This window comes from Quercus robur, chromosome 6, assembly GCF_932294415.1.
Source record: "Quercus robur chromosome 6, dhQueRobu3.1, whole genome shotgun sequence".
In the NCBI taxonomy this organism is placed as follows: Eukaryota; Viridiplantae; Streptophyta; class Magnoliopsida; order Fagales; family Fagaceae; genus Quercus; species Quercus robur.
Genome location: NC_065539.1, coordinates 54,038,858 through 54,051,104, shown reverse-complemented (window position 1 = coordinate 54,051,104; position 12,247 = coordinate 54,038,858). Strand labels below are relative to the sequence as shown.

The 12,247-nt window shown below is 36.0% G+C and overlaps 1 protein-coding gene across 3 annotated transcripts; it reads left to right on the top strand.

Annotated features, from left to right (window-relative positions):
• Positions 1-652: 652 nt before the first annotated feature.
• On the top strand, positions 653-11,583 carry LOC126689531 (protein argonaute 10). Of its 3 annotated transcripts, XM_050384778.1 has the most exons (23): positions 653-1,156; positions 2,172-2,581; positions 2,654-2,853; positions 3,161-3,369; positions 3,682-3,831; positions 4,071-4,204; positions 4,303-4,412; positions 4,501-4,607; positions 4,823-4,961; positions 5,068-5,184; positions 5,809-5,916; positions 6,009-6,080; positions 6,431-6,553; positions 6,639-6,798; positions 6,917-7,038; positions 7,477-7,614; positions 7,711-7,853; positions 7,960-8,022; positions 9,152-9,215; positions 9,312-9,447; positions 9,564-9,637; positions 10,305-10,431; positions 11,050-11,583. In XM_050384778.1, the coding sequence occupies exons 2-23, from the start codon at positions 2,347-2,349 to the stop codon at positions 11,241-11,243; spliced, it is 2,925 nt and encodes a 974-aa protein (XP_050240735.1). In that variant the 5' UTR covers positions 653-1,156; positions 2,172-2,346; the 3' UTR covers positions 11,244-11,583. The 3 variants fall into 3 exon arrangements, with proteins under 3 accessions (XP_050240735.1, XP_050240734.1, XP_050240733.1); XM_050384777.1 differs by having other exon boundaries at positions 2,175-2,853; XM_050384776.1 differs by having other exon boundaries at positions 2,172-2,853.
• Positions 11,584-12,247: the final 664 nt, after the last annotated feature.

Genomic DNA, 12,247 nt, shown 5'->3' with positions numbered 1-12,247 from the left:
CAATTTACAAATTAACCCACAAGATAAAAAATACACATTACAATGAATTTGAATGTTTAATTATAAGAAAACTTTGAGTGGAATAAGCGATCCTAACAAAAACCATTAATTTAGAAAAATGGAATATATTTAAATTATATCAAATTTGTTAAAAAAAGAAAGAAAGTAAAAACATGGTGTGGAAAAGCTTAATATGTATATGGTACACCTTAGAGTAGTAGATCAAGGCTTAGGAGTCAAAAAAAGCAGAAAAGGCCACACGAGGAAAAGTGGACCCCGGGTCTTATCCACCATTGAATCGACCGTTAAAGGCTTACCAAAGCCACTAGATGGGTGGTGTTGGTGGGTACATCGGAAATAACATGAAAATTAATAATAATAAAAAAAAACAAAGATATTTTTTTTTTAAAGAGACATTACATAATACACTACATAGGGACTAGAGAGAGAGAGAGAGAGAGAGAAAAACAAAGAATTGGAAAGAGAGAGAGAGCACAAAATGGAGAAGCCTGCCTGCAAGAGAGAGAGACTGCAAGTTCGAATTATTCTTCTTCTGTGTATGATTGCTTTTATAAATCCTCAGTGGCTCTTTTGGACTCATACACGCCACTTTCCTCTTCCTCTCTCTCTCTCTCTCTATGTTCTATATATATTTTTTCTTTTCATTTTTTATTATAAGTTTAAATCTATGGTCATGTTAATGTACGTCCCGAGGCTGCGCGACCAGTCCAGAATGGAAACAAAGCGAGAGAGTGAGAGTGATAGAGAAAGAGTCATTTTTTTTTAAAGCAAAGCAAAGGAGAGGCAGGGACCTCACAAGCCTTTTACACGTGATAAAGAAAACACCAAAAGCGCTTTGCATGCGTGTATAAAGATTCATATTCATCATCATCATCGTCTTACTCTCTCTCTTTCTCTCTCTGAATTCTGAATCCTCCACCAAAACCCCATCTTTAATATTTATAGCCTACTTTTGGTTCCCCTTTTAATCTCCCATCACGTTCTTTGTTTCCCTTCCTTTTTAAAGTACACCACCCTCTCCTCCTTTCTTTGTTATATACTAGTACTACTTGCTACTTGTTTTAGTACTTGATTCAAGTTTCAACTTCAAAGCTACTTCTTTTACTCCTTAAGACTACGCTCTCTCATAGTTAAGGTGGGTTGGTTAGTTGCTGAGTCTTTAGTTTTTTTTGCACTCAAGATGATATTTAATGTTTGTGGGCGCATTGCATTAATTTTGTGTATCCTACAGATAGTGATTTTACTGCCCTTTTCAATGTTTATTCCTTCCCTTTGGATATGTTCTAAATTTTTGTTTTCTTCTCTGTGTTTTTATTCTCTTTCTATGGCAGTCATACGGTTTTAAAATTTTATTTTTTTAATTTCATTTGTTTGTCTTTATACTTTCTTATGTTTTTATCTGCTTGGGTTTATTCATCTTGTATGTGATTTTCGGTTCTGGGTAGGGGACAGACCTAAAGAAATGGTTTTTGTCTTCTGGGTATTTCCGTTTCTTGGGCTTGTATTAGTTTCTTTTGTTTAACATATTTATTCTGTTTTATTCTATGCTCTTCCTTGTCTTGCTGATTCATGTTCATTGGTTTGCTAATAGAAGCATCTGAAGAAGGTTTGGGTTTTGGGTTATGGGTTATGGGTTATGGTTGATTTTGTCTTTGCATTTATGGTTTTCTAGTTATAGACCTGATTTTCTGGCTGCAAGTTTTGTTTGGGGTTTCGTGTTATATGTTTCTTCTCTTATTGATGGTCCTCCCAGATTTTGAGTGGAGACTAAGAAATATGTCTTAAAAAAAATCTATTTTTTGGTCTTGTATGTCTGCTTTCTTCACCCAATGGCTCTACACTTACTAGTCAGACAAAAAATGTAACTATTTGTTGTTGGGTTTTGGCTCTAATTTGTTTCTATGTATTTTCTAAGGGTCAATCTCCTGCCTGAAACAGAGCTGTGAATGGTTTGGGGTTTTCAGTTTAGCAAATAAATAGTAATACTAGTAATCGTCAACGAAAGACTGGACTTTTACCCTTACACCTTTTACTTTGCGTACAAAGCCATGATGCATTTCTCATCATTATTCCCATTTGTTTTTTCCTCTGCAATCTACGGTCATTTCGCTTACCTGCATTCTTTGCTTCTTGTTGTTGGTCTTTTTCAGCAGGAATAGTTTTTGAATCTGTGAGAAAAATAAGTGAAGGCTAGAAGTAGAAGAGGAAGAAGAGAAGACAGCGGGTGTTGCGTGACATATGGTAAAAGTGATTCTCTTTTTGAAGAAAAAAGTGGTTGTGCTTTGTTTCATTAGTCTCATCAGTCAGCAAATCAACTAAACCAGCATGCCTATAAGGCAGATGAAAGAGAGCTCAGAGCAACACCTTGTGATAAAAACCCAATTGCAGAATTCCATGAACCCGGTTCAGAAAGCACCCAAAACAGCCCAAAATGGCAAAGGTCCACCATCACCATCACCACCAAAAGAACCCCACAATACCAAGCCCCATAACCAAACTTCACCACCTTCAAAATCCAGAGGAAGAAGAAGAAACAGAGGGGGCAGAAAGTCTGATCAAGGTGATGTTTTTATGCGTCCAAGTTCTAGGCATTGCACGGTGGTGCATAAACCTGTCTCTGCAAACCGTGCAGGAGCTCTTGTAGCAAGTACTGCAAATGGTACTGTTGAAAATGGTGGCAACTTGTGTGAACCGGAGATGCGTTTTCCCACATCAAGCAAGTCTTTGAGTTTTGCTCCTAGGCCTGGATATGGTCAAGTTGGGGCAAAGTGTATTGTAAAGGCCAACCATTTCTTTGCTGAGTTACCAGACAAGGACTTGAACCAGTATGATGTAAGTTCTTTTCTTTCATGGGGTTTAATATCAATTAATATGCTGCTGCTAAAAATTGAATTGGTTTATATTTTTTTTTCCTTGTTTCTTAGCAATTGGGCCCCTTAATCTGACATTCAATAAGTTTATGGTGTGGTTTATCCCTATGTTTGCTGTTACATTGCAGTTGAAGAAATTGAATAGGTTTCTGTTTTCCTTTACAGTCCTTTTCTTCTAATGCCATTTATGTGCGTTAAATTCGGCCATCAATTTTGTTCCTGTTGTTTTTCTTTTCCCCTTTTGACCATCTGTTGCCTGCTGTTTGCAGGTTACCATAACTCCTGAAGTGTCATCAAGAACTGTAAACAGAGCCATCATGGCAGAACTGGTGAGGTTATACAAAGAATCTGACTTAGGAACGAGACTACCTGCTTATGATGGCAGAAAGAGTCTGTACACAGCTGGGGAGCTTCCTTTTGCTTGGAAGGAGTTCAAAATTAAGCTAGTAGATCAAGAAGATGGAATCAATGGCCCTAAGTAAGGATTTATTGCTTGCGCTCTCTTGTCATCATTAACTCTCCCTTTTCCTTTCTGCCATCTGGGTTTTCCTCTTTTCGTTCAGTTGAAGGTTCTCATTCTAACAAATCATATAGAATTTGAGATTAAAAAATAAAAAGAAAAACTAAAAAAAGGAAATGACAAAGGAAAAGGAAAATCCCCCCCCCCCCCCCCAAAAAAAAAAGATTTACATTGATCAAATATTTTGTATCAATGAAGGACTTTATTTTGGCCTTGTTTCTGTATATTTCAGTGGAAGTAACCTAAATTGACCAATTTACAAATTTTCAGAAGGGAGAGAGAATATAAAGTGGTGATTAAGTTTGTTGCAAGGGCAAACATGCATCATTTGGGCCAGTTTCTAGCTGGCAAGCGCGCTGACGCACCACAGGAAGCTCTTCAAATTCTTGACATTGTATTAAGAGAACTTTCATCAAAGAGGTATAATTTCCCAATGCTTGTTATCATGTTAAATTTTATATGCGACCAGTGATCCTCATACAACTCTCCAAAAATTGATGTAAAATTGAGGGTATGGTTGCCTCTCAAACACTTCTCTTATACCCTGCAGAAGCGAGTCTTGTACACTAGATGCAATATATATATATATATATATATTTTCACCAATGACCCTTGTACGATTGGTTCTTATTATCTTACAAAGCCTGCATTTTGTAAAGGTACTGCCCCGTTGGGAGATCCTTTTTTTCACCCGATATAAGAACGCCACAACGGCTTGGTGATGGCTTGGAGTCATGGTGTGGATTTTATCAGAGTATAAGGCCTACCCAGATGGGCCTGTCCTTGAACATTGGTAATAGGCTACAATTCTGTGAATTTTCTAATCAAATTACTCAAGTTCTTTCTCAAACAGAGTCCCATTTTTATTCACTCAATCATCACATGTAACAGACATGGCTTCAGCTGCATTTATTGAACCTCTCCCAGTTATAGAGTTTGTTGCCCAGCTTTTAAGCAAAGATGTTTTATTAAGGCCATTGTCTGATTCTGACCGTGTAAAGGTACTTTTCTCTATATTGGTGATGCCTTCTGGTTCCCTTTTCTTGGTATTTCATTTAATCTAGAATACCACTTTGAAATGTTTACCAGATTAAGAAGGCCCTTAGAGGAGTGAAAGTTGAAGTAACACACAGAGGAAATGTACGAAGAAAGTATCGTGTTTCAGGATTGACATCTCAACCTACGAGAGAACTAGTGTAAATCTCTAACTATTCCTTGTTTATATTTTCACCTCAAAGTCTATGAGCTATTAAGTTGGTGAGAGTTCTTGTACTATGAAAGAATGGAAGTTCAGTAAAATCCAGCTTAGTTGTATTTACAATAAGAGCAAAGGCAAAACTTGTTCCATTTCCTCCTAAAATGCTTGATAAATTCATTTGCATGTTTAATTAGTTAAGGTATACTTGTTCAGGTTTCCTGTTGATGACAATTCAAACATGAAATCGGTTGTTGAATACTTCCAAGAGATGTATGGCTTCACCATTCAACATACACACCTTCCTTGTCTTCAAGTAGGAAACCAGAAGAAGGCTAACTATTTACCTATGGAGGTAGGGAGTACTCCTTAAAAAGGTTTTCCTTTTATCCTAATTTATTTTATTTTATTTTCTATTTTGTACATTTTTGCATGAAATCTGCATGATTGTGATTTTTCAGGCCTGCAAAATTGTTGAGGGGCAACGATATACAAAAAGGCTGAATGAGAGGCAAATTACTGCTCTACTAAAAGTTACTTGCCAAAGACCTAGAGATAGGGAAAATGACATTTTGCAGGTATTTGTAACATTATAAAATATTCCTCAAAATATTAATAGAGTGATAGTGAAACGTTACAAGATAAGTTTTGTGAACTTGGCATAATTCATATACCACTTTTGGTTTACTTGCTTTTGCTTATGATATCCAGCTTTGAAACCTTAGAACCTCGTTCCATCCCTAATTAATTGTAAAAATCTTGAAAATTTAAAATGTCATCTGTCTTCTTAAGATGAATAATTGAAGCGTTATAACATTTCTAGATTCCAAGGGAGAAGAAAATCTTACATTTTATATGACTGTTTCTGTTCTTGAGAACAGGTGTCAAATGTTCTTACAGATTAAATTCATTCAACTTTTACCTTCTCAGGAAGGCTCTGTTATTCTGCATAGAAGTCCAAAATATGTAGAGGTTTTGGCTACTTTCATATGATTCAAAAGGGTCTAGAATTGATGAGATTAGAGTCATTGAAATATCAATATAATTGCCTGAAACTTATGAATGAATCTCAAACACAGTTGCAGGAAATTTAACAAGAGATCATTGGGACAATGCAGGGCTTGTAAATAGAATTATATGGTGTTTTTGGTCTTGAATTAGTTTGTATAAATAACATTTTATCCTTCCTTGGACACAAGCAGACGGTTCAACAGAATGCCTACGATCAAGATCCTTATGCAAAGGAGTTTGGGATCAAAATTAGTGAAAAGCTAGCTTCTGTTGAGGCACGAATTCTTCCTGCTCCTTGGGTAATGTGCTCCTCCACTTATCATGATTATATTTCAGAAAATAGCAGTTGATATTATATAACTGTTTGCTATAATGACACTCTTAACTGCAGCTGAAGTATCATGAAACCGGAAAAGAAAAGGACTGTTTGCCACAAGTAGGTCAATGGAACATGATGAACAAGGTATTCTACTATTGGTGCATTGATCTCTTGTCTTATAAATATTATTAATTATTCTGTCAGAACCAACTGGGAGACAATAGTTGAAATGTTGTAAAACTTAAATGATTCATCAATTCAGTTTTCATAAACAAAATAAATGAGTATTAATTTTCAAATTCCCATCAAGTCAGTAATTGTTTAGAACGGTGAAAGAACTGAATTTTTTTTTTTTTTTTTTTTTTCTCTCTTCAGATTTTTTATTTATTTATTTATTTTTAATGTCTCTTACCTATAAGGGTTTTATCATTATCATTGAGTTTGCATTGATTCTACCACTGATCTCTTGGTTTCCTGCTCCTCACATAATGCAGAAAATGATCAATGGGATGACTGTAAGTCGGTGGGCGTGTATAAATTTCTCACGCAGTGTACAAGAAAGTGTTGCTCGTGGGTTTTGTAATGAACTTGCCCAAATGTGTCAAGTATCTGGCATGGTAGTTTTCTATTTGTTTCATTCTGCATGTTTGAAGGACGAACAATATCATCTAAGCAGAGCCTAAAGTTTTTCCTGTTTTCTAGGAATATAATCCAGAGCCTGTCATTCCAATCTACAATGCCAGGCCTGAGCAAGTGGAGAAGGCCTTGAAGCATGTTTTTCATTCAGCCATGAACAAGACAAAAGGAAAAGAATTAGAGCTTCTGTTAGCTATTTTGCCAGACAACAATGGGTCACTGTATGGTATGCCATGTCCCATAGTTTGGTGTTTATGATGCATGAAACTGTGATCTGAGCTTGATTTGCTCCAACTGAAACCAAACTTGAATGTGACATGGTTGTTCTCTGATTCTGTTCTCAGGTGATCTCAAGCGAATCTGTGAAACTGATCTTGGACTAATATCACAATGTTGTCTCACGAAGCATGTTTTCAAGATCAGCAAGCAGTACCTGGCTAACGTATCTCTGAAGATCAATGTTAAGGTTTTATTTTTTATTTTTTTTTCAAGGTTATATAAAGTTTTACCATGAATTTCATGTTAGTTACATCATCAATGTCAACAAAATTCTCTGAATATTTTGAGATGTATCAGGTTACAAATTTCTCATTCTCTAAGCATTAATAGCTTGAATTTTACCACATATTTTGAGATGTATCAGGGTACAACTTACAAATGTCTCATTCTCTAAGCATTGATAGCTTGACTTTTACCACATAACTTGATTAGGTCACTAATTTGAGAATGGTAATGCATACCTCCTATTTAGTTTCCCATTGTAATTCTTTAACTATGTACCACTGTGGAGGCTGGTACCAGCAAGCCCACTCTTGTGACAATATTTCTTTAATAACTTCTCAACTTTCCAGATAATTCGTGGCTCCTGATACTGAATCCTTAATTTTCCCTATTCTTGGTGCAGATGGGTGGTAGAAACACTGTTCTTCTGGATGCTATCAGCTGCAGAATACCATTAGTTAGTGACATACCAACCATTATATTTGGAGCTGATGTGACTCACCCAGAGAACGGAGAGGACTCCAGTCCCTCAATAGCTGCTGTATGATTTCATAAATAATTTATATTTCTACAAACTTCTTTTCACTGCAAGAATTATTGAGACATTGGTTGCTGATAAATTTTGGTCCAACTGTAGGTAGTAGCTTCCCAGGACTGGCCTGAAGTAACAAAATATGCTGGATTAGTTTGCGCTCAAGCTCACAGACAGGAACTCATACAGGACCTGTACAAAACGTGGCATGATCCAGTTCGTGGTTTGGTTAGTGGTGGCATGATCCGGTATAGCCACTCTTCATTTGCTTAAGCTGGAATTTTCATCTTCTTTACTTTGTTATCCTTTTATGGTGTCAGCATATCATGTCTGTATTTATCCTGTTTTGTGCAGGGATCTCCTAGTTTCTTTTAGGAAGGCAACGGGGCAGAAGCCACTGAGAATTATATTTTACAGGTCAAATATTCTTGTCTGCAATGCAGTCTTTCAGATTCTCTTTTGATTTTCCCCAAATTATGTTTTCTTTTTAATGTTTCATGAGCATTTTTGACATTGGTGCAATTTAACACAGAATTTGCTAGTTACCTATAACCAACTCTCTTGAAGTGTTAAATTCAGGTTGCTATTTGCTTATTAAAATATAACTTTAGATGGGTGGATGTCATTCTCAAATCTAATGGAGGTTGCTACAGCAAAATTTGTTAGTGGCTTGGGGTCTTGTCGTCTTATGGAAACAGTTGATAAGATAAATTGCTAAAGCACTTTATTTTTAGCATAACTTTTTTGAAAGTTAGACTCTATTTTGTGCTAAAGATTATTTGCAACATTCTTTAGTTGAAGAAATTTGAACTTTTGAAACAATGCAAACTCAAAGTTTAACTAAGGAGTTTTCTTAAATTATCTATGCAAACTCAAAGTTTAAACTAATGCAAGTCAAAAGTCGATTTCAAATTAGAAGAATATCTTCTCTTTTGAGGTTTTCATTAAAGTATATCAGAATACTATAGCTAAAAGCACCATGCTGATTTAGTTTTACATGGAGTTTCTGTGCATCAATCATGTGTCTGATTAATATCGTCATTGTGTTCGTGAGAATCAATCGTCTAACAATATTTACACACTCTGCTGAGAGACTATTGGATGTCTATGCAAGAGAAGCAAGCCTTTTTCTGGGTCAAAAAATAACTATAACCACTTGATGATATATGGTATGAGTATGCATTTTCTCATATCAGATACCAAATGTGCAGGAAAAAAAGAGAGAGGCTAATGAGCTAAATATAGGGTTGGAGGGTAAGGTCATGGGTTCAAGACCTGTTGAGTGTATGTATAACTACCAATAAAATTGACCCTCAGAAAGTGATAGCATCTATGAAATTGCTCAATGGAATTGATACGACTAATTATATTTCTGGAGGGATTGAATTTTTCATTGATTTTGTCATTCTTTGATCCAAGTTTGCTTGATCTGCATACTTTGGAATGTGTATAGATATTTAGATGCATATATTGTGTTTAAGAAATGCATTATGATTTTAATTTTATACTTAAAAGTTCTTATGATGATGAAAAATTATTCAAACAGGGATGGTGTAAGTGAAGGACAGTTTTATCAAGTTCTGCTTTACGAGTTAGATGCAATCCGGAAGGTGAAAATTGATATATTTGTCTCTTTTTCATCATATTAAATTATTTAGGACAAATATGGAAAAATTATGTGGTTCTTATACATAATTACCATACAGGCTTGTGCTTCGCTAGAACCAAATTATCAGCCACCAGTGACTTTCATTGTGGTACAAAAACGACATCACACTCGATTATTTGCTAACAACCATAGGGACAGGAGCAGCATGGACAAGAGTGGGAACATTTTGCCTGGTGAGGTTTTAGTTTCTTCAAAAATCGTATCCATTTTGCTTTGCATACATATGCACAATTCAAACCATCATCGATTTTGTAATGTTTATCCAATGACATTTAATCTGTTTTCTCAGGCACTGTGGTTGATTCTAAAATCTGTCATCCAACGGAATTTGATTTTTATCTCTGCAGCCACGCTGGAATTCAGGTAAAAACATTATATTTGGCTAGAGAGGATTTACAATTCTGAAGCCTGTTACTATGAAACTAGGGAAGTGATGAGATGTGACACACTGCAAACATCCTAAGAGGAGTCTTATCAAACCATTTTGTTTGTTTTTGGTTGCTCATATACAACCAAAATACATTTGTCCCGAGCCACTTGATAGATATTACAGTTAACTATGCTTTAATTATTTGGCCCAAAAACAACAGTCTACCTTCTCCAAACTTTTATACTCAGGCCACTACTGGGGTGGTCGAGAGGATGCTATTGTAGGTAATATCAAGGGACTAAGAGGTATATTGAAAAAGGAGCATTCATGATTGTCCTTCCTATATCTTTGTTTGGCTGTCAAATTGACTTAGGAAGTTTTTGGGAAATGAGTTGTTATACATCCATTTTAAAACCATCTCTTGGATAAGGTCCCAAATCATATTGGTACATGAAAAGGTGCTCCATTTAATCTGTCATTCTGAAACCATAGCAATATTGGGATTGACATTTAGATGGAAAAGCCACGTGCAATGGAAGATTCTTATTATTATTTAATAGTGAGAAGTTGACAACTTTTGCCTGTTTATTATTTATAAATCATGCAGCTTAAGTACATATTCACTAACATTTTGAAATTTATATCTTTCTAATGTGTTAGGGGACAAGTCGGCCAGCTCACTACCATGTTCTTTGGGATGAGAACAATTTTACACCAGATGGAATCCAGTCATTGACGAATAATCTCTGTTATACATACGCAAGATGTACGCGTTCCGTCTCTGTTGGTAAGCAAAGTAGTTCCTTGCACAGTCTCACATATATTTGCAATTGAGGTTGACACCTTATAGGACTTCATTCCCCTATAGGAAGGTGTGATGGATTCACGGTCAGACCCTCAACCCCTCACCCATCTCTCTGCCCTAAAAAAAGGGTGTCAATCTTTAGAGGGATGATGGAATGATTTTGAAGGCTAAGCAAACCCTAGTAAGAGTTGTAATGGACTCAACATTGAGGAGTATTATAGATGCATGTTCTTTATCTTTCACCTAAAAAAAAAAAAAAAAAAGGAATAAAATATTTTTGTGTTCAACAAACTCATTAATTTAGGGCTCTGTTAGGAAGGTATAAAATAAAATGGAGAGAATTGTTGCAACCCTAATGAGTTACAAATGACTTGCTGAGAATAGTCTCTAAATTTTTTTCAGTTTTCCCAACTTATTTCATTCATTTGAATGCATCTGAGATAACTCCCTAAATCTGAAGCATGTGGTCATGCCCTCAAAAAGTGCCTTGTCATGATCATGAGCTGTACAGATCCTGTCCTGAAGTTATAGCATAAATGATGTAGCCAGTTTTAATGCGAAGTTGTAACTGAAGTAGCTGAGTTTGTTGCTATTGTGCAGTTCCTCCAGCGTATTATGCACATTTAGCTGCTTTTCGTGCTCGATTCTACATGGAGCCAGAGATGCAGGAGAATGGCTCGACGGGTGGGGGTGCTGGTCATGGTGCCAAGGGAACACGAGCAGCTGGAGAGTCTGGTGTCCGGCCATTGCCAGCCTTAAAGGAGAATGTGAAAAGAGTAATGTTTTACTGTTAGAGACTGCAGAGAGGGTTAGTGGCGGAGCAATAACCGGGAGATATGGCAATCATGAATTGCTATTTTCTTTTCGGGTATTTCTTCTTTGTACATGTATGACGTGATCCAGGCGTAGTTACGAGTTCTTCCCAATTCAGATCAGTGAGATTATAGTGCTAGAGCAATAGAGCTTTAGTTTATGGTTCATACTTGGTAGAGAGCTAGAGAAGAACATGGGAAGTACACCCATCATAGATTACAGGTCTTTATCTCTGCATTGTCCACCCATAATGGGAAGAATGTCAAACTAGGCCATGTAGAAAATATTTTATCAATCTATATGTAGCAAAATTTTCCCCAAGACTTAAATGGTGCTTAACCTTTGTTGCTTGAGAATCTTTTCATTTACGTGGCAACCATCGAAGATCATGAAATAATCTAATAGTAATTACGTCCAATCTTAAGTGGGAGTAACTGGTAAAATCATTGTAGATGGTGAAAATAATAGTTTTGCAACCTAAGCACTAAGTCTGTGGACGCCCGCTGTTTCACACATTATTTTTTTCTACTACTTGTTAAAGGTGGCAAACTGTGATTGATGAGCGATAAATTTTGACATTATTTTTACCCGTTGACACTACCTTTACTGTTAACCAACTGAAGCTTATCATCTTCAGCCAAATTGCTAAAAAAAGGAGTGAAAAAGTGCATGTCCTTTCACTCTGTTCCTTATTGAGGGAGTTGATGCATGGCAGCTTGAGATAAATATATATATATATATATATATTTTTTTTTTATATATAAAACCAAAGATACAGGCAAAAGCATATTTTACTATCGTTTCCTTGATATGTTCAATTTCGTGAACTTCAAACGATCTATAAATTGTCCTTTCGAGTACACAAGGAAGCAATGTACATGCATCATGCATCCTATTGCCATTCATTTGAGCAAGGCTGTCATTTTTGCACCATTTTCTACGCATAAGGTTGCCTTTCCAATTTCAGCCAAAATCAGTAAAATTT